Raw genomic sequence first — 25,721 nt, forward strand, 5'->3', positions numbered from 1 at the left:
GGCTTGGCGACCGGATTTGGGAGAGGAGTTGCGGGAAATGGGGAACGTTCTGGAGCTGGGCTTGTCGGGCTGAGGGAGGGTAGGGGCCTCACGCCTGGTTCCCCGTCGGGGCCCATTTGGGATCGTGGGCCGGGGTGGGTCGCTCCAGGCCGGTGGTGGGGAGCGGGGGGCAGTTGGGGGGGGTGGGAAGAGCCCGATGGGGTGAGAGGCGCCTGTGTGTTCAAAGTTAGGTTTATTTATCTTTAACAACTTTATTGAGGATGCGTTTACCTACCGTACAATCCACCCCTTGTAAGTGCACAACTCTGTTACTTCAATAAGTTTGCTAAGTGGGGCAAGCGTCACCAAGATCCAGCTTTAGAACTTTTCTGTCTACCCAAGGATATCACTCCTGGCCCTTTGCAGTCCCTCCTCGCTCCTCCTCCCAGCCCCAGGCAACCACTGATGCGCTTTCTGACCATAAAGTTGCGTTTTCTGGATGATCCTTATGAAAGGGGTCATACAGTATGTGGTTACTTTCCCTTAGCATGATGTGTCCGAGATGTATGCATGCATGTTGTTGTATGTATCCATATTCTTTTTTTTAATGCTGAATAGTATTTCATTGGATGGATGGACCTCGGTTCTTATCCATTCACTAGTTAACGGACTTTTGGGTTGTTTCCACTTTTTGCCTACTATGAATAATAATTAATATGAACATTTGCATACATTTCAAGCACCTTTGGCTACAGGGGAACTGCCAGACTGTTTTCCAAATTGGTGACTGTACCATTGTAATGCTCCATGACCGTGTATGAGGGCACCAATTTCTTCACATCCTCAGCAACACTTGTTATTATCTACAGTTTCTAGTTTTTTAATTTATTTTTTTGATGTTTATTTTTGAGAGAGAGACAGAATGCGAGTGGGGGACGGGCAGAGAGGGAGGGAGACACAGAATCCGAAGCAGGCTCCAGGCTCCACCCTGTGAGCACAGAGCCCAGACTCAGGCTTAACTCACAAACCGTGAGATCATGATCTGAGCCGAAGTTGGATACTTAACCGACTGAGCCACCCAGGCGCCCCATCTGTGGTTTTGATTGTAGGCATTCTAGTGGCTGTGAACTGGGATCTGGTGGTTTTGGTTTGCATTTGCCTAATGGCTAGTGATGTTGAACATCGTTTCATGTGCTTATTGGCCATTTGTATGTTTTCTTTTTTTTTCAGCGAGGTATCTGTTCATATCCTTTGCCCATAGGTTTATTTTTAATTGTGTTTTAAAAATATATCGATTTTAGTTGTGATGAAATGGATAGAACATAAAACTTGCCTTTGTAACCATTGTTGATTTATTTTTAAACCTAGGGAAACTTTTCAGAAAAACTAGACGCTGTTAAACCTGGCCTGGTGGTCGGGCTTTCCCTCTGACCCATAGAATGGTGGGGGCTGAGTCATCTCCTGAGCCTCGGTTAGAAAAATATCAACCAAGGTAGCTGTTGACGTTCCAGCAGTCTCTACTTCCTCTTTACCACGTCCTTCCTGCTAAAAGCCCGCTAATGCAGGTATTCCAAACACTATTATCTAAATCTTACCATTTATTCCATGTCCTACAATGAACATAGGAATCTTATGAAGGGAATAATTGTCATCGTTTTACAGATGAGCAAGCCGAAGCACAGAGTGGTCAAGTAACTTGTCCAGCGTCACACAGGCTAGGACTCCTGCACTGTTTCTGTCAGGTGTGGTTGGTTTTGCCTTCACTGACCCCTGTGGTCAGGCCTGTGCGAGGCACTCTAAGTACCCAGATGGGGATGAGCAAGCAGGTACGCCACGCAGAAAAACAGAGTCAAAGAAAAACGATTCACTCTTCTGCAGACAGAATCTTAGGGCTGGGTTCAATGTTTTTCCTCTCACAAAACATTTGAGTTCAGCTTTTTTTTTTTTTTTAACAAGTTTATTTATTTTCAGACATAGAGCAAGTGCAGGGAAGGGGCAGAGAGAGGGGGAAGAGAGAGAATCTCGACCAGGCTCCATGGTGTCAGCACAGAGCCCGATGCCAGGCTGGAACTCACGAACCGTGAGATCGTGACCTGAGCTGAAATCAAGAATCAGACACTTAATGGACTGAGCCACCTCGGTGCCCCTGAGTTCAGCTTTGAAAGGTGCATAAGACAGACGGTTGCCAGATTTTACAAATAAAAGTATGGGACACCCAGTTGAATTTGAATTTGAGACAAACAACCAATAATTTTTTAGTATGAAACTATTTGGAACATACTACTTTTTAGCATAAAAATATGTGGGTCATACTTCTATTTTAACAATTATTGGGGCACCTGGGTGGCTCAGTCAGTTGATCGTCCGACTCTTGGTCATGATCCCAGGCTTGTGAGATCGAGCCCCGCATTCGGCTCCGTGCTGAGTATGGAGCCTGCTTAAGATTCTTTCACCCCGGGTGTCAGGGTGGCTTACTTGGTTAAGAGTCCAACTCTTGGTTTCGGCTCAGGTCATGATCTCACAGTTTGCGGGTTCGAGCTCTGTGTCCAGCTCTGTGCTGACAGCGCAGAGCCTGCTTGGGATTCTCTCTCTCTCCTCTCTTTGTTCCTCCCCTGCTGGCATGTGTGTGCTCTTGCTTTCTCTCTCAAAATAAGTACATAAACTTAAAAAAAAAAAAAAAGATTCTCTCTCTCCCCCTTTGCTTCTCTACCCTGCTTACACTCTCTCTCTTAAAAAAAAAAAAAAAAATTATTTAGTCTTTATCTTAAATTCACATCCCGGGGTGTCCTGTATTTAATCTGGTAATCCTCGTAAGATTGTTTTCCAAGTGGACAGGGATGGGACAAAAGGCTCCTTCAGGTCTCACAGTGAATTCTTTTTAAATTTTTTTTTTTTCAACGTTTTTTATTTATTTTTGGGACAGAGAGAGACAGAGCATGAACGGGGGAGGGGCAGAGAGAGAGGGAGACACAGAATCAGAAACAGGCTCCAAGCTCCGAGCCATCAGCCCAGAGCCCGACGCGGGGCTCGAACTCACTGACCGCGAGATCGTGACCTGGTTGAAGTCGGACGCTTAACCGACTGCACCACCCAGGCGCCCCACAGTGAATTCTTTTTAAACAACAAAATAACACTTGGCCTTGTTAAAACACTCAAACAGGATGGAAACGAGCAGTGGTTGTGCACCTGGTCTTTTCTGCCTCACATACTACGCTGGAGACGACATTATGCACACAGATCTCCCTCACTGCTTTTTCACAGCTGCGTAGCACTCGCTTGTCTGCACGTGGTCTTCTGGATTTCCCCGGCTCTTTACGGATGGGTTCAAGCGCTTGAGGGGTACAGACGATGCTGCCATGACATTCCTCGCACATACACATCAATGTGCATTTGAGAGTGTAATCGGAGGCAAATTCCAATTGCCCGGGTGCCGGGCCTCTGCTTTTCACATTTTCGTTGCTGTTGCTGAGTTCCTTACTAAAGGGGCTGCAGCAAACGCACAGCCACCCATGCCATATTTTTCCATGGTTTTTTTTTGAGACTTTAAACTTCTTTGAAACCTTTTTAAATCTTGGGGTGGGTCATTTTTATTCTCTCAGGGGCACGCAGGAACACTGAGAATATGATAAAAGCACTGACCCCGCCCCGCTGAAGGCTGTTCACCAGTGTGTGCGCACAACACGTGATCAACGTTGGGTGGGTGCTGCTGTGTCCGTCTGTAGCCCCTCCACCCTTCCAGGGCCGTGGTTTTTACCCTTAAACTTTATTTTTAAAACATTTTTTTTTAACATTTATTTATTTTTGAGAGAGAGAGGCAGAGCATGAGCAGGGGAGGGGGAGAGAGAGAGAGAGAGAGAGAGAGAGAGAGAGAGAGAGAGAATCCGAAGGAGGCTCTAGGCTCTGAGCTGTTTGTTAGCACAGAGCCTGACGCGGGGCCCGAACTCACAAACTGCAAGACCACGGCCTGAGCCGAAGTCAGACGTTCAACTGACTGAGCCACCCAGGCGCCCCAGGTGGTTTTTACCCTTAAAGTGAAGTGAGATTTTCTGCGGAGGGAAGGGTCCTTAAATACAGGCTGATGTTAAGCAGTTCCTTGTGAGAGAGCTGAGGATACTTGGATAGAGGAGCGCTGATGTGGGGAGCCAGTGGGGAGTAGGACTCCTGGAGTAGTGGTCGTGTCACTGGCCAGGCAGTGGAGCTCTGTCGGGAACAAGGGGGCCTTTGGAATCAGACCTGAGCTTTGAATTTGGCTCTGTTGCTCACCAGCCAGGGGACCTTGACCGGTGACCTTAACCGGTGACCTAACCTTCAGGTGCTTTTATTTCTTTCACCTCCTCTTTAAAACGAGAGCTGGCGGGGGGAGGTGACACTAGCTGCCTCAAGGTTGCATGAGGATTAAAACAGATAATACAGCTCTGAGCAGAGCGCCGGGCTCACTGTTGGAGGCTGAGAGGCTCTGGCTCTTCTGTCTGACGTGCAACGTGTCTCCTTTAAGAGCTTGGCATCAGGCAAACCCTAAGAGACTCTTAAACGCTGAGAACAAACTGAGGGTTGCTGGAGGGGAGGTGGGTGGGCGGATGGGCTAGATGGGTGATGGGCATTAAGGAGGTCGCTTGTTCGGATGAGCACGGGGTGTTATATGTAAGCGATAAATTACTAAATTCTGCTGAAAGCAATACCACGCTACGTATTAACTAATTTGAATTTAAGTAAATGTCAAAAAAGACCTGGCATTGAACGGCAATTCAGCCAGTGGTACTGGGTGTTGACATTTTCATTGCCATCATGGGGCTTGAAGGGAGCGCTTCAGGCAGACTGCAAAGAAAGATTTGATCTTTAAAATGGGAGGTGCTGAGGGGCGCCTGGGTGGCTCAGTCAGTTAAGCGACTGACTCTTGGTTTTGGCTCAGGTCATGATCTCACAGTTTTGTGAGTTCGAGCCCCACATCGGGCTCCACGCCGACCTTGTGGAGCTTGCCTGGGATTCTCTCTCCCTCTCTCTCTCTGCCCCTCCCCTGCTCGCTGTGTATGTCTCTCTCAGAAACAAATAAACTTTAAATAAATAAAATGGGAGGCCTTGAGAGATTTGAATGCATGGTATGAACACCAGGTAGATATTCTTACTCTAAGTTTTCTTTCTTCACCCCCACCCCCCCTCCCCCCGCAGAATGGCTTCCAGAAGAAGAACCGGCCATCCCATGCGCAATATTTTTGGTGATTTTAGTGATCTTTCCTTAGAGGATTCAAAAATGGAAGAAATCAGAAACTTGAAAATCGGTAGAAGTCTTACCCAAATAGCACCCGGCCGCAGCAGATTTCTCAAAGGACACCCAACTATGGGTGTAAAATACTCACTCCCGAAAGAGAATGCTGTTGTGGAGGGTGGGCTCAGACTGTCTTCGGGGAGACCCCCGATCACTGCCTCGAAGCTCAGGGCCAGCGCTGCGCTCACAAAACTGACTCAGCTGGAAACCAAGATCATGAATCGGAAAGCTCAGGCGGATTTGTCTGATGTGGAATCTGACCTGAAGACCCCCGAGGACAGTCTTCCGAGGAGCGCAGATACAGCCCTTCCCAGGAGCACAGTCGGACTTTCCTCACACGGCCCAGAGAAAACCCAGAAACAAGCCCACGAAACTCCCACGGCCGGGAGCGGCACACAGAGTGGGAAGGTCAGTAGGTTTCTAAAGAAGAGGGAACCACGCGTTGAAAATGGATTCCCTGAAACACATTGTGGAAAAGAGAGGAGTTTTCAAACACCCAAAGAGAAAAAACCCACTAGAAAACTAGATTCTCCAGACAGCGATGAGGAGGAAATGAAAGAGTTGCTAGGAGGCTTGATAGAATCTTCTAGAGAAAAAGAAACATACACGAATCGGCGTTTCATCAGCTCCAAAGTCAGTGAGAAAGAACAAACAAAAGTATTCTCGGTAAGTTTTTACGTATTCTTTTTTTTTTTTTTTTTTTTACTATTTATTTGTGAGAGAGAGAGAGAGGGAGCGAGCACACATGAGTTGGGGAGGGGCAGAGACGAGAGACACAGAATCCGAAGCAGGCTCCAGGCTGTGAGCTGTCAGCCCAGAGCCCGACACGGGGCTCAAATTCACGAACTGTGAGACCGTGACCTGAGCCGAAGTCAGACGCTTAACCGACTGAGCCACCCAGGCTCCCCTGCATGTATTTATTCTTTGTTGTTTTAATGTTTATTTTTGAGAGAGAGAGAGACAGAATGTGAGCGGGGGAGGGGCAGAGAGCGAGGGAGACACAGACTCCAAAGCAGGCTCCGGGCTGTGAGCTGTCAGCACAGAGCCTATCGCGGGGCTCGAACCCATGAACCGTGAGATCATGACCTGAGCCGAAGTTGGAAGCTTAACCGACTGAGCCACCCGGGTGCCCCTGCGTGTATTTATTCTTAACCAAGCCTCGCGTCTGCACTGTGTGTCACAGCGCTTTACAAAGGTTTGACAGCAGCCGTCACCCGTAAGCTACTTGAGGAAGGGATTTGACAAGGAACCGTTGGGCTCCAGCCAACCACGGCTGCCTGTTTTGGGCCTGCCGTGAGGTGACAGGGTTTGGGACATTAGGCAGTTTTGCAGTATCTGGAGTAAGTGTGCGCAGCGCAGGCCTGCACTTTGTATGACGGATCGTGGGGCCGCACAGGAAACTTGGGACAGCTGCGTTTCTGTTTTTCAAAATAGAGATGAAATTCACATAATCTAAAATCCACAGTTTTACTTTCGTTCCTTTTTTATTTTTTAAAGTTTATATATTTATTTTGAGAGAGAGAGAGAGAGCTCGAGCAACGGAGAGAGAGGGAGAGAGAGGATCTCAAGCAGGTTCCCACACTGTCAGCACAGAGCCCAGCTCAGGGCTCGAACCCACAAACCGGGAGATCAAGACCTGGGCTGAAATCAAGAGTCGGATGCTTAACCGACTGAGCCATCCAGGCATCCCTCAAATTAACATTTTTAAAACAAACGGTTCAGTGCCATTTAGTCCATTCGTGATGTCGCGCCAGTGTACTACCTCTGTCTAATTCCAGAACGTTTCCATCAACCCCTGAGGAGACCCTGTACCTGTTAAATGATCATTCCTTGTTTTCCCCTCCCTCCAGCACCTGAAAATTACTAATCAGCTTTCTATGTCCGTGAATTTGCCTGTTCTGGACATTTCACATGCACGGAATCATCCAGTACATGGTCCTATGTGACTGGCAGCTTTTCTGAGCATAATGTTTTCGAGGTTCATCCACATCGTAACAGGAGTCAGTGTTTCCTTCCTTTTCATGGCCGAGTAATACTCCATCGTGTCAATGTACTACATTTTCTGTATCCACCATCCACTGATGGGCATTTGGGTCTTTTCCACCCTTTGGCTATTTGTGAATAGTGCTGTTAGGAGCATTTGTGTACACGTATCTGTTTGAGTCCCTGTTTTCAATTTTTGGGGCTCTCCCTACCAGCGGAATTACCGGGTCCTGTGGTAATTCTCTGTGTGACTTACTGAAGCAGTGCCAAACTTTTCCAAAGCAGCTGCGCCGTTTTGCGTTCCCGGCCACAGTGCACGAGGGTTCCAGTTTCTCCACACCCTCTCCAACGCTGCTTATTAGAGCTAGCACTTGTTACTGGAGCCATCGTAGTGGGTATAAAGTGATGGAAAGGCTGCATTTTAAGGGGGAAAAAATCTGCCCATTTATTTTGATTCTGCTGCAGGCTCAGGCTTTCCTAGATCATGCACTCAGGGGCCTTAATTTAGAAACGGTGTAATTAACCAAATTTGTTTGAAAGCCATGTGATATTTCTGATTATTTGTGCAGTGTTTCTGCACTGCAGTCCCAATATTATCTCGTCTAAATGTTGTACCTGGACTTCTAGAGATGAAGGGAGAGAAAGAAAGGGGCCCAGAGAGAGAGAACTCTTTGATCGCCAATCCTTGGCCTGCCCTACTCTGGCCGCGTTATTCAGTGATAAGGACTTCCTTGTCACCTGTTTGATAATTAATTTCATTTATTTCCGCCAAAGTAGGATCAGATCCCAACTCAACCAAGAATCCTTTCACTACCCAGTGAGGAACCTCCCGGCCCAAAGCCATTTTGGACATCATGTCTGCCAGCCTCACAGTCAGCAGACGGGACCCTTCGCAGCACGCGCTCAAAAGCTCGCTCCCCACAGACTCACGCTTCAGGGGACACAGCCGCCTGCACAGCATCACTGTCCATCACTGGCACCTTTTCAAAATCAGCCTCCATGACGCCACATGGCAAGCTCTCCCCCGGAAGGAGTGAGCCTGAGCCTCACGATCAGTCGCCCTCAGAAGCTGCCGATGACAGCCTGAATGGTAACCCATGGCCCTGTGCCCACCTGTCACCCTAGGCAGGAAGGGCAAGACCACCTAGAGGGTCCCTGGGGGGGGGGGGGATCACTGGGTATTGCCGTGGGGAATGCATTGGTCATGCCACCCCCTCTACTTCCTGACCACCTTTCCTGGTGGAGGAGCCAAGTCAGATTTTTGCTCCTTTTTTTTTTTTTTTTTTTTTTTAATTTACATCCAAGTTAGTTAGCATATGGTACAACAGTTATTCCAGGAGTAGATTCCTTAATGCCTCTTACCCATTTAGCCCATCCCCCCTCCCACCCCCCCCCCCCCCCCCCAGTAACCCTGTTTGTTCTCCATATTTAAGAGTCTCTTAGTTTTGTCCCTCTCTCTGTTTTTATATTATTTTTGCTTCCCTTCCCTTATATTCATCTGTTTTGTGTCTTAAAGTCCTTATATGAGTGAAGTCATATGATATTTGTTTTTCTCTAATTTCGCTTAGCATAATACTCTCTAGTCCATCCACATAGTTGCGAATGGCAAGATTTCATTCTTTTTGATTGCTGAGTAATAGTCCATTGTATGTGTGTGTGTATGTGTGCATATATATATATATATATATATAAACATGCACACATACACACACACATACAATGGAGTGTATATATATATGTATGTGTACACACAGACATACACACACACACACACATATATATACACGTGTATATATATATATATGTGTGTGTGTGTGTGTGAGAGAGAGAGACTTGGTCCCTCCATATATGTGTGTGTGTGTGTGTGTGTGTGTGTGTGTGTGTGTATACACACACATATATATATGTATATGTACACACACACACATACACACACACACACACACATATATACAATGGAGTATTACTCAGCAATCAAAAAGAATGAACTCTGGCCATATATATATGTATACATCTTCTTTATCCATTCATCCATCAATGGACATGTGGGCTCTTTCCATACTTTGGCTATTGTCGATAGTGCTGCTATAAACATGGGGGTGCATGTGCCCCTTTGAAACAGCACACCTGTATCCCTTGGATAAATACCTAGTAGTGCAATTGCTGGGTCGTAGGGTAGTTCTATTTTTAGTTTTTTGAGGAACCTCCATACTGTTTTCCAGAGTGGCTGCACCAACTTGCATTCCCACCAACAATGCAAAAGAGATCCTCTTTCTCTGCATCCTTGCCAACATCTGTTGTTGCCTGAGTTTTTATTTTAGCCACTCTGACTGGTGTGAGGTGGTATCTCATTGTGGTTTTGATTTGTATTTCCCTGATGATGAGTGATTTTGAGCATTTTTTCATGTTTCTGTTAGCCATCTGGATGTCTTCTTTGAAGAAGTGTCTATTCATGTCTTTTGCCCATTTCTTCACCGGGTTGTATTTTGGGTGTTGAGTTTGATAAGTTCTTTATAGATTTTGGATACTAACCCTTTATCTGATATGTCGTTTGCAAATATCTTCTCCCATTCCGTCGGTTTTTAGTTTTGCTGAAGGTTTCCTTCGCAGAAGCTTTTTCTTTTGATGAGGTCCCAATAGTTCATGTTTGTTTTTGTTTCCCTTGCTTCTGGAGACGTGATGAGTAAGAAGTTGCTGTGGCCAAGGTCAAAGAGGTTTTTGCCTGCTTTCTTCTCAAAGATTTTGATGGTTTCCTGTCTTATGTTTAAGTTTTTCATCCATTGTGAGTTTATTTTTGTGTATCATGTAAGAAAGTGATCCAGGTTCATTTTTCTGCCTGTGGCTGTCCAGTTTTCCCAGCACCACTTGCTGAAGAGACTGTCTTTTTTCCATTGGATATTCTTTCCTGCTTTGTCAAAGATTAGTTGGCCATACGTTTGTGGGTCCATTTCTGGGTTCTCTATTCTGTTCCATTGATCTGAGTGTCTGTTTTTGTGCCATGTTCCGTCTTTAGTGTTTTCATTCAGTAACCCTGACCAATTACAGAGCAATAACCTGAAAACAAAATCCTAGAGCCACATACGACAAAAAGGCAACGCGATTTTTCTTTTGGTGAAAGAGGAATTTACCTCCTTTCCTTTTTATATTCAGAAAAGGGAGTAAATCTCTAACCAGTCACAATTAGACACTTCTGTTATTTCAAATTATTCAATATTATTTTTATCCCAATATTACACATATTTAAGAAAGAAAGGAGAAAGAGAAAAGATGTATACCCAACACTTAATGTCTTCCCTCTGGGGTGCTTCATTGTGAGACCCAAATTAAAATGTCTTTATTTATTTATTTATTTTTTTTTTATTTATTTTTTTATTTATTTTATTTTTTTTATTTATTTATTTATTTTTAATGTTTATTTTTGAGAGACAGAGAGACAGAGCATGAGCCAGGGAGGGGCAGAGAGAGAGGGAGACCCAGGATCTGAAGCAGGCTCCAGGCTCTGAGCTGTCAGCACAGAGCCCGACGCGGGGCTCGAACCCACAAACTGTGAGATCATGACCTGAGCCAAAGTTGGACGCACGACTGACGGAGCCACCCAGGCGCCCCTAAACTGTGTCTTGAGGGCGTGCTGGGCACTGGCACGTGGCAAGGGTGGTGTTAGCAAGAAGACGATGGCAAACAGGCCAACACAAGCCCTGCCCCCTGTGCGCTGGGTGACCCGTAGCTCGTGACTCTGGTACGGGATGAAAAAAGAGCTTTTTCCTGCTACCCTTCTACGTTCCTGGTGGGAGCTCTGCAACAAAAGACAGATTGAGAGAAAAGCATACAGTTATTAAATAGATGTTAAATATTCAACGTAAGTTTTATGGGACACAGAGCCTTCCTAAGGAAACCAGACCTGGAAAAAAAAAAAAAAAAAAAAACAGTTAAGTGTGTGAGCGTTTTTACTCTAGGCTCGATGAGGAGTGGAAGGTACTGGAAAAACGTGATCAGACAAAAGGAAACGAGCTAAGGGTGGTAAACGGGGCCAGACTTGGCGAGGCCTGCTGTGATTCCTCTTGGGGTCCCTCTGTCTTGGAAACGGGATGCTCCTTTCCTCTGGGTGGCGGCGGGGGGTGCACTTCTCACATGAGACCCTTGCAGCAGGTCAAGGGAGAATGGCAGAGGCTTCTTGCAGCGCGTGCCATGTTCAAGTTCCCTCCCATCTGAGATATTCAGTAGGCCAAGGTGCTGTATTTTGGGGTAGCGTGTCCTGAATCCCATCACAGACTAACGTGGGTGTTCATGCCCCGGGAGGTCAGCAGTAGAAGCTCTATCGGGGTGGGGTTTGAGGGGAAGTATTGCCATGAAGGGTGGTTCCTTCCGGTGCCCTTGTTAGGGTCAGAGAACGCAGGGGGATGGGCTCTTGGCTGCCGATGTGAGATACCCCTTTGAGCTCCCTCAGTGGCTCTGATCCTTGGGCCCGAGAGTTTAGTAAGTGGGTGTCCCTGCTCCCCTGGCCCCATGTCACCTCCCTCATCATGTGGATGGGAAGACGGGTATAGGCTGGTGGGGCAGGTGACAGACCCAGGTTTCTGCTGTTTGTCCACACTGCCGGTCCCGGCAGCCCTTCTGTCCTCACTGCTGGCCTGGAGGGGCCTCTCCTGGTGGCCAGCCCCTGCCCTCCCTTGTCCAGATGTAGCTTCGAGAGAGGGAGGCAGCTGGCAGTGGTGAGCACATTCTGAGTCTGACGTAGCTGGGTGGGCGTCCTGGCCCTGCCTCTTACCGGTTGTGCAGTCTCGGGCGCTTTGTGCCTCAGTTTTCTCATCCGTCAAGTGGGGGCAGAGCCACAGAAGTGGCTGTGAAGCCCCTCAGCTGGCCCTCTGCTACAGGAGACGCGTGCGTGCTAGGGTTGGCCTACATGACGGTAATGTTCCTCGGCCAGTGCCAATGCTGTTCCCAAGTGCTCAAGTTCAGAATCACCCCTATGCCTTTGCTCTGGGCCAGCCGGATGCCTTTTAGTTCAGACGCTTTGTCCAGGGATGTGTCTCTGGACCTGCCTGCCATGTGAATGGCAGTGACAGAAGCAGAGAGCTCGGAGGAGACGTGAGCCCCCAGGACTGGGGTGACGGGGGGATTCACTCTAGGGCTTAGGATGGGCAGGTGCGGGGGACAGGTGGTGTGGACCTCCCTCTGTCTCTCTCTCTCTCTCTCTCTCTCGCTTCCAGCCCTGTGCCTGCTGCCCAGAGGACCCTACTCTTGCCTGTTCCTTCCAACTTACTCTCTCTCTCTCTCTCTCTCTCTCTCTCTCTCTCTCTCTCTCTCTCTCACACCCCGCCCCCTGCCCGTGTTTCAGGGCCTGAACTGAACTGTGCAATAGAAGTTGCTGCCAACTTTGGCCGATGTCCACTGCCCACCCACCTAGAGGAGTGGGCTCATCTGTTGGGTTCCCAGAGGTCTGTTTGGAACACGAGAACTCCACAGAGGATTCTAGACTCCCAAGTCTCAGGCACTGGCGACTGGCCAGCTGGCATGCCGAATGCTGGTTCTCCTTGGGCTCCTGTGCCCTTAACTTGCTTTAAGTGGGAACTTACGACACTTCGGGTCTAGTTTTATGTCTGCTTGAGTTGTCCCCACACCCCCTACCTTGCACACCCTGGGCACCACACATTCTTTACTGTGTTGCTGTCATCTACTCATCTGGCTCAGTGTCTGTTTTTATAACTAAAGAGGCTTTTTTCTTAATGTTTATTTGTTGGGGCGCCTGAGTGGCTCAGCCGGTTAAGTGTCTGTCTTTGGCTCTGGTCATGATCTCGTGGTCTGTGAGTTCGAGCCCCGCATCGGGCTCTGTGCTGACGGCTCAGAGCCTGGAGCTGCTTCGGATTCTGTGTCTCCCTCTCTCTCTGGCCCTCTCCTGCTCATGCTCTGTCTCTTTCTGTCTCAAAAATAAACATTAAAAACACTTAAAATGTTTATTTTTGGGGGGGAGGGGCAGAGAGAAAGGGGTACAGAGGATCCAAAGGGGGCCCTACACCGACAGCAGCAAGCCCGATGCAGGGGCTTGAACTCACGAACCGTGAGATCGTGACCTGAGCCACAATCCAGAATTGGACGCTTAACCGACTGAGCCACCCACGTGCCCCGAAATGAAGCTTTATTGGAACCCAGCCCCATCCATTTGTTTACACGTGGTCTGTGGTGGTTTTTGCACCATAACGACAGAGCTGAGTTAACTGTGGTACAGTCTAGGGTGCAAAGTGGAAACCATTTGCTAGTTAGAGAAAACACGTGTAGATCCCTGTGCTGGCTTATTAAGGACCGAGACTGCACGCTTCTGTGTTTCTATTCTTAGCACTTAGCCCAGTGCCTATGACATAATGGTAAATACCGTGTGGTATGTAAATGAGTGAATGTCATGTTGCATTTTTAATTACAGATTTTCGAGTCAATCTTTTATCCCTCGATGATCTGGCTCCAGCTGTCCGTGAGAACTCAGACTTGGAACGGAAAGTGAGTACAGCCAACTTAATTTTTCACGGTAGGTTACGTGGAGACGCTTGGTAGCATTGTGCTTCCTTTAGGCCCGTGGGTCTTGACCTAACCCCCGGGGGACCCTTGGCACGTCTGGAGACAGTTTTGATTATTGTGACTGGGGTGGAGATTGCTGCCGGCGTCTGGTGGGTGGCGGCCAGGGATGCCGCTCAGTGTCCTGCAATGCACAGGACGGTCCCCACTGCAAAGAGTGTTTAGGCTTCAGGTGTCAGGAGTGCCCTGGGTGAGAGATCCTGATGTAGGTGAAAACAGAATAAAGCTAGTTAATGTGGCAGGTGATTAAAGCAGGTCCCTCTTAGGGGTGCCTGGCTGGCTCGGTCGGCGGAGCGTGCGACTCTTGACCTTGGCTCAGGTCGCGATCTCACGGTTCGTGAGTCTGAGCCTCATGTGGGGGCTCTGCGCTGACAGTGTGGATTCTCTCTCCCTCTCTGCCCCTCCCCCACTCATGCTGTCCCTCTCTCTCAAAATAAGTAGTAAATAAACTTAAAAAAAGAAAAAAGAAAAAAAGCGGGGGTCCCACTTAAACTGCCCCATAAGAACGCCGCGCTGACCTGTACTCATCATAGTGCCCCATTGTGGTTCTTGCCATATTAGTAACCTCCTCACTATGGAACCTGCAGGCACTGTTTTAATAATACATAATAATGACATTGTAACGGATTTCAACCACGTGCCCCCTACACATGCTCACACCATCAGTGTTAAAATACAGCAGCCCCAAAGCATCTCAAGAATATTGCTCATGGTACTGGGCCTGCTCAAAACCCCTGAAGGACGAGCGTGGACCCTTCCCTGCTGGGCCCCCTGGGTACCCTGCACTCCGTTCTAATGCGGTGGTACTTTGAGCGTGTTGATCATTTGAAACCACTTTCCCGTGACCTCTGTCACCCTCCCTTTAGAAAGAAGGCCAGCGGGAAAAGGCATCCAGCCAAAGTCCCCAGGCAGGGGGCCCTCCCACTGGAAGCGAGGTCTCAGAGTGCCTGAGCGAGCCATCGGCTTCCTCTGCCGGGCCTGAGGATGCTTCCAGCCCGAGGCCAACGTCTCAGGAGCCCACGGCCAGCACAGTGAGCTCGGCTTACTCAGAAGATTTTGAAAAATCCCCAAATTCGACAGCATCCGAGTCAAGGGCCCGTTCCGAGTCTCCTGAAAGGACGCTGGACACTCTGTCAGAATTCTCTGCAAGCCTGAAGACAGACCTTCCCCTGCCAACGCTCAAGCCTTGGAAAAAGCAAGTCGGGGACGTTACAAGAGTCATCATGAAGGAGACGGCTGTGCAGACCCTCGAGCCCGCCTTCACCTACCAGTGGGTGGAGGGTAAGTGTGCGGGCCCGGGGGGAGGCGCCGGCTCCCAGGGCGCGTGCCGCGGGCATCCTTGGAAGCATGACGAAGGCTTCAGGGTCTGTCATTATTAACCAGCTGGGGGGCCTCGGTGCCCCGTTCCCTCTTGCAACGATGAGGGGCAGCCGCCCTGGGTGTCTCCCACTGCCTCCCGAGCTCTAAAACCTCCGGAAAGGTTTCAGAATCAGGGACTAAGGCGGTGGTTCTCAGCTGTGGTGAGCCTGCCCCCGGGGGACCTCAGCGAGGTTGGAGCCAGTTCGGGCTGTCATGACTGGGTGGAGGCCAGGGATGCTGCCCAACGTCCTGCGGTGCCCAGGCTGGCCCTGCCAGGAGATGACCCAGCCCCAAATGTTGGCGGTGCCCAGGGCGAGCCTGGGGATGGCACTGAGCGTGGGACCACCACCTGGGACGGCGAGTCCTCAGGTGGCTTGGGGGTCCCGGTGCGGTGTGTTGTGGTGGATTCTCTTCTGTGGTGCAGGGGACATTGCTCTTCATGGCCGGTGTGAGTTTCCAGGCGTCTGTCTTGTCTCCAGTTTCAGTCTTGGCCCTTCTGGGTGGAAAGGTCCCTTGCTTTTAAACGTCCCCCCGCTCTCTTTTCTCGCCTAGGTGGCTGCCCACAGCGTAGCCAGGGTTATTCCTGGACTGCACGAGGGCATAACACTCTCACCTGCTGTATTCATTTTGATTCAGGGGGGCTTAGCCGTGTCTCAGCCTGGGCTGCACGCTGGGGTAGGTCATGACCATTTTCTCATTTCTCGGGGAGGAAAGCCAGTCAGACGTGCCAAGTCAGATCACTAGAAGGCCTTCGAGGGTAGTGGAGGCCCAGTTCTGACGTAGAAGCCTCTGTGCTCCTCTCCACGTCCTCCCGCTGCCTGACAACGTAGCCTGTTGTTGACAAATGTGCGCGTTTCTGTCTCTATTATTTTGCGACTTAAAGAGCCCTTTGGTAAAACCCAGCTGGTGCCGTTTTCCTCGACTAGGCCTGATATCGAAAGAGGAAAACAGCAGTCTAAATCAACCAGCTTATCAGAGTCCCGGGAACATTCCGAAGCCTTCGTGTGGCCCCAAGGATGGAGGGGAGAAGGAGGGGAGGGCATGATGTCACGGACTGCGGTGATGGCTTGAGCCCGCTCAGCAGACTTGTACCAGGAGACGCCTCCAGGAAGACGGAGGCAGGTTCGGGGAAATCATAAAGGAGGTTAACAAAGCAAGAAGGTGGCTGTCCTGTTCGGGAGAGGAAAGCACAGACTCGTGTAGCTTATTTCATCCGTTGATGAAAGTCGCTCTGAATCCTGCCCACCGGCCCCTCCCCCTCTGTCTCTGGGACAGGGCCCGGTGTGGCGGCCGTCGGACCGGCTCTGGGAGGTGCCTACGTGGACCCCGTGCCCATTGCCAGCCACGTCGTCAGCGCGGACTCCATAGAAGGTAACGGTACCCTCAGCGGGTCCTTGCGGTGAAGCGGACGCATCTTAGCTGCAGGGCTGCCCCTGCCGGGAGGGCTGCTGCCCCGCTTCAGTGCTGGGTTTGGGGAGTCTGTTGGCGACGTGGTCACAGGCAACTGCCCCGGTTCCTAGGACCCCTGACGACAGACTGGGTGTCTGAGAACCTTTGGTCCGTGTTGCCAAAGGACACCCGTGTCGGATAAGACAGGAATGTTGGGAGTAACACACCTCTAGGCCCCCCACCCCCGCCGCACTGCTTTTATTTTGCGCGCTCCCCTCTGAGGCTTCGCGTCCAGAATACATGGTGCTTTTTCCCCTGAAGATGCTCAGCAGGTCCTGAGTGTGAGCCAGCGTGGTGGCCACAGGCCTGGACTCCTTTCAGAGTCTGGGGGAGTTGTGGGGTCCTAGGGAGGCCCGGTCCAGCCTGGGGCAGGGGGAAGGCCCTCCCAGCAGCTGCCGAGGAAGCCCAGGGCGCGTCAGGTCCCCACGGGGCCACTGGTGGCTCACAGGGCACAAACAAAGGTCCATCTAGGACTTGGGTTTTTGGGTTTTTTTTTCCCTTTTCAATTAAAAACAAAACAATTTTTTTAACGTTTATTTGGTTTTGAGAGAGACAGAGTATGAGTGGGGAGGGGCAGAGAGAGAGGGAGACACAGAAGCTGAAGCAGGCTCCAGGCTCCGAGCTGTCAGCACAGAGCCCGACGCGGGGCTCGAACTCACGGACCGCGAGATCACGACCTGAGCCGAAGTCGACTGCTTAGCCGACTTGAGCCTAGGCGCCCCTGCCATTTTCAACTTTTTTAAAGACGAAGACGTTAAAATGCACAGGTTGTAACAATTGAAATGTTTGTATCCTTTCAAAAAACTCTTCCATTTAGCTTGCTATTACCTCAGAGATTTTTCTGTTCTCTTGTAGTCTGACAATGATCATTTCTAACAGTTACACAGCTTCCATTTTTCAACATATTTTGAATTTAATTAAAACTTTTTATTTTTAATTGTACTTTTCAAAGTTTACTTATTTATTCTTGAGAGAGAGAGAGAGAGAGAGAGAGAGAGAGAGAGAGAGACAGCGCACGCAGGGAAGGGGCAGGGAGAGAATCCCAAGCAGGCTCTGTGCTGTCAGCTCAATCCTACGCACCATGAGATCGCGACCTGAGCTGAGACCAAGACTCAGACGCTTAATCGACTGAGCCACCCAGGAGCCCCTTTAATTGTATTTTTAATTTTAAGTATTTTAGTTTTATGTTTAAAGATACATAACAGGATTTACCCTCCTACCCATTTCTTTAAGAGTTTATTCGAGACAGAGACGGCACAAGTTGGGGGAGGCAGAGGGAGAGAGAGAATCCCACGCAGGCTCCGCACTGTCAGTACGGAGCCCGACGTGGGGCTGGAACTCACGAACCGCAAGATCATGACCTGAGCCGAAACCAAGGGCCACGACGCTTAGCCGACTGAGCCCCCCAGGCGCCCCTCCTCTTACCCGTTTTTCAGTGTCCAGCTCAGTGGTGCGATCAGGATTCACATCGTGCGGTTGCAGAACCTGGGGTTTCCTAGACTTCTTCCCGCGGGTGGGACGTTTAGTTGAGGCTTCCGTTTCTGCCTGGGAGCCGAGCATCCCACGTGCAGCTCCTGAGGGTCCCACACAAGCCCGCAGACAGCAGTGTTTCTGGTGGCAGCACTTCCAGAAGGCAGCCCCCCTTGGCCCCGCGGGGACGCTGCTGAGGGCGGGGTGAGGGCGGGGGGGGGGGGGTGGCCCAGAGCCTCACCCTTGGGGAGACAGGCGGGCAGGTGGGCGGAGTGACACGGAGCTGGTACAGCCCTGACAGCTTACAGCCCGGCCGCGTTGGCGCTCAACGACATGCTGAAGCAGCAGCTGAGCCTGACGCAGCAGTTCGTGGAGGCCAGCCGGCACCTGCACATGTCCCTCCTGCAGTCCCTGGACCGAGACTCCTTCCACTACCACACCCTGGAGGAAACCAAACAGGTGACCGCAGCACACACCCCCTTCCTGGGAGAGAGGGCAGGGGCCTTTGCACGCGAAGGGGGACAGGGCTCAGCCTGGGCAGCAGGGACACCGTGGGCCCAGTCACCTACAGTCCTAGGGAAAGGAGCTGTCCTCGTCCTTGGCGAGAGCAGTATGGGACGGGGGCAGCGAGAGGCAGCCTGGCGCGGGCTGCGGCTGGCTAGGCTGTGTGTGACCTTGGAGCAAAGGGGACCTCCTCGGTGGGGGCTCCTGTCCCTCTGCAGACCCGTCCCCAAGCTCTGCCCAGCCCTGTGGGCCGAAGTGCGAAGACTGTCACACTCACCTCTCGCTCCCCCCTAAATTTAAGTTTTGTTCGATTGTAAAAATTTTCTTCTCATTTTGTAAAAATTTTGTTACAGAGGTAGGTAATTTATAAAGCCCTCCACAATTTCAGAGAGAATTCGATATTCTTTAGATTTTCCCTGTGTAAAATAGGAACATTATGTATGAAATATACAATATTATGTATGTTTCATACTGTATGTTATAAGATATATAGCATACTGGGTATTAGATATGATAATGTTTATAGAGATGTCATCACACCACATGAACTCCTGCACGGTCATTTCTATCCTTTTATCCACAAATATCTTGCTTTGTAGTTCTTAAAACTAAGGACTTTGGAACAAGGGTCACAGTATCATTATAACACCCAAACCAAATGGACTTTTCTTATTTTCTTAGTATTGGTGGATATCCAGGGGTAGATTCCCACTTGGCTCATGCAAGTCAAACATTTTGTTGCTATTTGTTTCCTCAGAATCCAAAGCCTGTACATCAATGTTTGGGGTCTTTTTAGCCTCCCGATTAGGGCCTAGGGCGGTGGTTCTTGGCTCGGAGCGGCATCAGACCCCGAGGGCCACCAGGGTTCCGCTGGCAGCAGAGGTGGGCCTGGGAGCGGGTGTTCCCCCTGGTGCCCACAGGGGACCCACTTTGAGAACCCCTGCTTACCGGTTTCCCCTGCCCCATCTCTTTGATGTTTCCTTGCAGTTCATTTGTTCAAGTAAACAGGTTGTTTCTTTGACGGTTTCCCGCATCCTGGACTCTGATGATCACACCCCTGCGGGGTTCTTTGACTTCAGTTGGTCATACACATCGATTGGTGGGATACAGCTGAAGTGATCTGACCATGTCACCTGCCTATAGCCCCCCGTGGCTCCTCACGGCCTGCTCTGGGCCCTTCTGCCCGCCCCGTGTGCCCTGAGGGCGCCCCCAGTAGCCCCACTTGCCAGCTCCCCCCACCCCCAGCCGTGGTCATGCTTCCCTCTCAGACCCAGTCAGGGCGCATCCCTCGCAGGTGCCTTGGCCAGAGCCTGTCTGGGTTTGTCTCTCCTCTTCTTTCCACAGCATTGTCACGTGGCTTTGCGTCATGGTCTTTTTCTGCCCACCTGCCCGGGAGCCACTGGGGACAGGCTGCCTCCAGCACCCAAAGCCTCAGTGGACTGAGGTGGCGGTGGTGACGGCCCCTTGTCCTCTGCCCCACAGTACATCAGGCACCACAGGCCTGCCCCGCTGTCCATGGAGGATGCCCTGGAGGAGGTGGAGGAGGAGCTCTGGGGACCGGAGGTGAGGCGGGATTCGTGGGTTTGAACGGACAAGCGGGTCCAGAACACCGGCTGCGAGGCTGCGACACACGTTGGTTTCCAGGGGACAGTGGCGGGGGGCAGGCGGTGCCGAGGACTCACCCGAGTGGAATCCCAGCTCCAGCCTTCTTTAGCAGAGTAGTGGAACTCGCCCGGCCCCCGAGGGGACGCGCGGGCCGGTGGCAGTGGCCCCATGGGTGGAGCGGTCACCACTCACGGCCGGACGGAGGATGCCAGCCTGTCGGGAGCCCCGCGGAGCGGCTGTGCCGGCCGGGTGCTGGCCGCCCAGTGAGCGGACATAGACGGGAGGGGCCGCAGCCCCGTCTGCTAAGCAGGAGCCCAGGCCAGGTGTCCACGCCGGGCACACCCACTTGAGGCGCCAGGGCAGCTCCTGACCTGACCGCACGACTCGGACGCAGTCTCTGTGTTCCAGGCACGCCTGCTCCCGACTCGGCTGGAGCACACTTCTAACTTGAACACGCAGAGAAAAAGGTCTTTAAAAAAAGTTTTTATTTGAAGGCAAAACAGTAAAATCCACAAGAAATTGTTAACAGCACGTGTTTACGTTTTATCCTGAATCAGACACGTTTGAACAATTCACAGCTACAGGAAACCTAGAACAAAATCAAATATTTTATCACATCAGGTTGAAAAGTTGGAGAGGACTTTGCATCTTATTGAAAAGAATTTTTCAAAAACATTTCTGTACAAATAAACGGCACCGCACGAGCTGCCCACAGACGCCAAGCGTGGCCTGTCCCACGCCGTCCCCAGCGTCGCCCAGCAGACCCCACTCCCTCCTGGCCTCACCTCCCTCGATGGTGGTGGCTGTGGGCGGGGGGGGGGGCAGCAAGGGGAAATGAGGAGCGGGAGGCACAGCCAGGGGTCTCTCTCCACACCCTGGAACGGAAGGTCCACACAAGCGCTGGTGTTGGGTTCCTCTAAGTGGGAAACACAGGCCGAGACGCTAAGGGTACAGACTCTCCGAGGGTGTCATTCCGGGACCTGAAGGTGCCTCAGGTCCGTGTCCTCAGAACCTCCGTTTCTGCAGGTACAGCAAACGGCTGACGTTTGGGGGAAAAAATTTCAACGCAAACAACTAAAATAAATGAACTAAGGGCCAGCATGTCTCAGAGGAATCGGGTTTCAAATTCTCACTGGGATCCTCTTAGAGCAACATTCCCTTCTCCAAAACTAAAGACCTGGAGTAAAAACGAGAAGAACCCTGTGTAACTTTGCAAATCAAAAAGGGTCTGTTTTTCTGTTTGGAACCAGCGCCTGGCCTGAGCTTCCCCATCCACCGCACGTCGGCAGGGCACAGGCGGGCAGGGCCGGCTGGCCCCACACCCGCTCCCAGGCTGCCGGGCCACTCGCCCAGGGCCTCTCCTCCACACGCTCCTACTGGTTTAAGCAGAAGCTCAGATCTGCCCGAGGGGAAAGGTGCGAAACAGCCGTGCCTTAAGATGTCAGGGATTCTCATCCAGGGGTGCAGGGTCTCGTGTTTCTCACTTCGCCGTCAAGGGAAGCAGGCTCTGGCCGCGCGGGCCCGGGCATCTCCTGGCGGGGTCGTGCTTCTACGTTAGAGCGGTTTGCAGGCGGGGCCCGGGGCCTTCCAAGCTATCGAGCATGGCGCTCGTCACTAGGCAGGCTGTGGCCTTCCTTCTCTTCTGCCGCTCCCCAGAGATGGAGGCTGTGTGAGAACTGAGCTGTCCCTACCATCTGTCACTGCCAGTAAGCCAGGAAGGTCCCGGTGGCCAACGCGGTGGCCGAGGCGTGGCTCCCGCCCGCAGAGCGCCTACTTGCACTCGTCCCTGGCCTTCATGCGGGCGATGAAGGAGTAGCTCTTGTTCCTGCGGTAGTTCTCGTAGGGGTCGTCCAGGGCCACGCCCACACCCTTGTACTGGTCCCACTTGTCCCGGACGTCCCCCCCCTTGATGGGGTCCTGGATCCCTTGCTCTTTCACGCCGAGGCCACCAGATCCACTCCAGCCTTAAGAAGAAAGGGGGGAGGGCGGTTATAACCCACGAAAGCCGAAATTTGGCACATTTATGTGTGAAGTGAAACAGGACTCCGTGTGCAGAGCTGAATGATGTGCACGTGTGTGGTCGGCAAGCGTGTAACTGATGAGGTAAGAAAGAATGGCCAGCAAAAACCGCAGGCTCGCCCTCTGTAGAAGTTCTGGCAGAGAGCCGGAACCTTCTCTGGCTCCCCAGCCCCAAAGGCCCAGAGCGGGTGGTGGTTCTTCCCAGGAACCTTACCCATTTTCACCAGCATCTGATGTCCTTTGTTTTCTTCCCCGAGCCTTGAATCAGGAATAGGAGGTGCTGAATTAGAACCCAGACCAGCCGAGGAACTAAAATTAAGACAGGTTACGTTTTTTAAAAACGAGCGGATACATTTATTGGAATGAAAACTCTTAGAACATTACAGCGTGTGGCGTACGTGAAGGTTCACCAGTTAGGAGGACACACACACACATCCTGGGTCTCTATCATTCTTCTTCGTCATCTTCGCCAGCCAGGTAGGGGAGCTCCCTAAGATGGCCCCTGCCCCACGGCGAGCGGTGAGGGCAGGTCACACGGAACCCCCAGAAGGGTCAGACGCAGCCCAGGCGCCGCCTCAGGCTTTACAGCGTTACCACAAAAAAGGCAAGAGCGTGGTGTGGGGCGAGGCGGTGCCACTGTCACCGCGCTACAACTCGGGGTCCCCGAGGTGCCACCTCGGCACGGGCCACCGGGAGCACGTCTTCTAGCGACAGGTTTCAACATTCACAGCAAAGCATCAGAGGGTTCCAGCGCTACCAGCGGCCACTGGACAGTTAAGACAGAAATCTTACGGCGGGGTGGGGCTCCTGGACCGCGACCGGCGTCTCCGTCCCGGGGAGTAGGACTTGGAGCGGGAGCGGGACCGTGAGCGGGAGCGGCTCCGGGAGGAGCGAGACCGGCTGCGGCTCCTGCAGGGAGGACAGGGCGGGCGGTCGGCGGCGGCCACGGGCGCCACGGAGGGGCCTCGGTCCGCGGGCGGCACCCTGCCTACCTGGAGCGGGAGCGGGAATAGGAGCGGGAGCAGGAGCGAGATCTGGACCTGGAGTACGAGCCCGAGGACTTGGACGACCTTGAGTTGGAGCGGGAGGAAGAGCGCCCTCGGCTCTTGGATCTGCTCCGAGACCGTGAGGGTCCGCTGCAGGGAGAGAGCTGGTGAGCGGCGCCCCCGGCTTTCGGGAAGACCCCGGGCAAACCTCTGGTGCTGGCGTCTCGGGTTTAACTTGGGCCTCGCGTGAAAAAACCCCCAGGCCCGCCCGGACTGACCTCCCTCTGCCCCCTGCCCCCTGCCAGGGGGAGACGGGCCAGCCTGGGGCAGGACGTGACAGCGCGTCTGCCCGGCACAGGCAGGGCCCCGCTGTAGTTTGGGGAGGCGGGCGGACCGTGAGCGGGCCCCCGTGCGCTCACCTGTTCCGCTTTTCCTGGCCCTTCCTCCGCCGCGCCCGCATCTTCGCTCGAAAGAACTCATAGAGGCCGTTCTGCTCCCAGCCTTCGCTGTAAGACACAGGCCTTCCCGTGTGACTCCGTGCGCCTCCCTCCCGCACCCAACTGGGGAAAGTTCACGTCCGGGTGTGCGGCCCTCCCTTCCCTCGTTCATTCGGACACGGAGCAGGGTCCCTCACCCGGGTGAGCAGAGGCCGCCCTTCTTCGCACTGGGGAAGCGGGCCGAGAGGCCGGGCCTCCCACTGGGAAGCAGTCAGGCTGGGCTGCACGCCCGGCTCCCATGCCTTTTCCACATCAGCGTTTCCCCAAACAGCTCAAACGGCTGTTAGGGCCTACGATGTTCCTAACAGGGAACCTGGAGCTCTGACTCCCAGACGACAGGCCTGTGGCCCTGCAAAGGGCAGGCCATGAACTGTGAGATCATGAACTGACCCGAAATCAAGAGTCGGACACCCAAACGACCGAGCCACCCAGGCGCCCCTACGCCTAGCGTTGTATAGGCCACCACTTTCCTCACCTGGACCTCACACTACCCTGGGCAGAAGGCGTGGAGTCTTTCCCATAAACTAAACTCGGGAGAGTCAGGCCAGGAGAGGGGACAGGGGCCACCCTCCCATCACCAGCTGCATCCCCAGTCTCCCCGAGCCCCGTACCTGTTCCTGGGCCTGTCGTGGGACGGAGGGCTGTAAAAGGCCTCCACAGCCGCCAGCAGCCTCTCGCTGGGCGGCATGGGGGGTGGGAGGCGGATGTCTTTTGGGTCCAAAGGCTTGTACTCATGGTCTTCCAGCTGCAGTGAAGAACACAGGTGTCACGCACGCCAGCCGGAATCCCCGTCAGGCCCACCCAGGGTGCTGTGGGCACCGGGGAGTGGGGTGGGGGACACAAGGGCCTGGTCTGATGAGGGTTACCCCGGGCACGAGTGTTCCTCATCCTGTCCTCCTTGAGAAATCCCACTAGGGCTGCGGCCACACCAGTCATCTGATCCCTTAATGAGGCGGTTGAGGACTTTTTGGAGACCAATAAAGGCCACAGTTCTCCCTCCAGAAAACACGTGAGACACAATCTCCAAGGTGAGATGATGGAAAGGCCCCTCGGTTCACTCACAGACATGATGCAGACCGCAGATACGGCCAGACTTCTGCCCTGTGCCCCCAGCTCCTACCCCAGGGCCCCCTCCCGGGTCAGAGCAGCATCAGCCCGAGCCAGGGAACCCCCTCGCCAGAAACCAGGTCAGTTTGCCGCCCCCTTGCCGCCCCGGCGCAGCCCTTCTCGACTGCCAGTCTGACGGGGCCTCAGAGTAGATGAGAAGTGGCTCCTCTCTCAGCGCATCTCTTGAGCGGTTTGCAGCCCGACCTTGGTCCCCTTGCCCCCCACCCCCACCCCCACCCCTGCCCCTCCCTGGATTTCCTGCAGGCCCAGTTCAGAGGCCACACCTTCTCTGAGAAATCCCTCTGCCGTCAGCCACTGGACAAAGTGGCTTCCCAGGGCCAGGGTCAAGAGGGCTGCACCTCACACCCAGCCTGGCCTGCTGCTCATGGCCACAGAACTTGGGGCACCGGGAGGGAAATGTGGAGGGGGCAGAGGAGACACGGGCCTTGCTCATTCTTGCCCCAGGGATTCAAGTCCAGGTAGAGGCGTTGGCTTGGACGCATTCCCACTGACCGCTCAGGCTGGCCGGGCGTAGGGAACCAGAGGGAAGGGGCCCCGGGCGGCAGCATTTGTAGCCTGCGGGGAAGCGGCTCCCACTACTCCTCACATGCGCGAGCAGGTGCTTGCCATGGTGACCTTACCTTCACGAGGGGCGCCATCAGCCCGGCAGGCAGATCGAAGTAGGGCACGTTGGGGACCAGGCTAGGGTCATCATGGTTGATGTGGGGAGGGCCCTGTCGCCGCATGTGGGGGGGCTGCCCATTGAAGCCGTGGGGAGGAGGGCCGAAGTCGGGGTGCTGGGGCCCACCCCAGGGTGGGTGCTCGTTGATCCCAGGATGAGGCATGCGGTGGCCAGGGTGGTGGTGAGGGGGTCCCATCTCTGCAAAACAGAAACTCCTCTCAGGCCCGCTGGGGGTCATGATCTGGGTGGCGCTG

General features: G+C 52.6%; 2 protein-coding genes across 6 annotated transcripts in view; one reads left to right on the plus strand and one right to left on the minus strand.

Moving 5' to 3' along the window:
- Nucleotides 1-177: 177 nt before the first annotated feature.
- CUNH19orf44 (chromosome unknown C19orf44 homolog) lies at nt 178-20,702 on the plus strand. 4 transcript variants are annotated; one of them, XM_019416202.2, is made up of 10 exons: nt 179-1,544; nt 1,642-1,805; nt 5,146-5,908; nt 8,003-8,315; nt 13,641-13,714; nt 14,656-15,070; nt 16,424-16,519; nt 18,360-18,526; nt 20,054-20,134; nt 20,286-20,702. In XM_019416202.2, exons 3-10 carry the CDS (start codon nt 5,147-5,149, stop codon nt 20,451-20,453), a joined length of 2,076 nt encoding a protein of 691 aa, XP_019271747.2. In that variant the 5' UTR covers nt 179-1,544; nt 1,642-1,805; nt 5,146; the 3' UTR covers nt 20,454-20,702. The 4 variants fall into 4 exon arrangements, with proteins under 4 accessions (XP_019271737.2, XP_019271747.2, XP_053753878.1 ...); XM_053897903.1 differs by having other exon boundaries at nt 19,916-20,404; XM_019416203.2 differs by lacking the exons at nt 20,054-20,134; nt 20,286-20,702 and adding an exon at nt 19,559-20,029.
- CHERP (calcium homeostasis endoplasmic reticulum protein) overlaps nt 20,644-25,721 on the minus strand; it is an 18,909-nt gene continuing 13,831 nt past the window's right edge. For both annotated transcript variants that reach the window (XM_053897901.1, XM_053897900.1), the window contains exons 11-17: nt 25,427-25,665; nt 24,290-24,423; nt 23,601-23,687; nt 23,188-23,331; nt 22,988-23,104; nt 22,410-22,504; nt 20,644-22,140 (exon numbers count right to left, since the gene is read on the minus strand). In XM_053897901.1, the coding sequence (XP_053753876.1) occupies nt 21,947-22,140; nt 22,410-22,504; nt 22,988-23,104; nt 23,188-23,331; nt 23,601-23,687; nt 24,290-24,423; nt 25,427-25,665 (1,010 nt within the window). In that variant the 3' untranslated portion in view covers nt 20,644-21,946. The remainder of the gene's footprint in view (nt 22,141-22,409; nt 22,505-22,987; nt 23,105-23,187; nt 23,332-23,600; nt 23,688-24,289; nt 24,424-25,426; nt 25,666-25,721) is intronic.

This window comes from Panthera pardus, unplaced genomic scaffold (assembly GCF_024362965.1).
Source record: "Panthera pardus isolate Hobbes unplaced genomic scaffold, ASM2436296v1 HiC_scaffold_8, whole genome shotgun sequence".
Taxonomy (NCBI): domain Eukaryota; kingdom Metazoa; phylum Chordata; class Mammalia; order Carnivora; family Felidae; genus Panthera; species Panthera pardus.

Excerpts from the sequence above, each read along its gene's own strand:
- CUNH19orf44 (XM_019416192.2), top strand. The coding sequence starts at position 5,147 with ATGGCTTCCAGAAGAAGAACCGGCCATCCCATGCGCAATATTTTTGGT. Across the intron at positions 13,715-14,655 it reads ACTCAGACTTGGAACGGAAA|AAAGAAGGCCAGCGGGAAAA; the intron begins GTGAGTACAGCC and ends CCCTCCCTTTAG. Across the intron at positions 16,520-18,359 it reads CAGCGCGGACTCCATAGAAG|CCCTGACAGCTTACAGCCCG; the intron begins GTAACGGTACCC and ends GAGCTGGTACAG.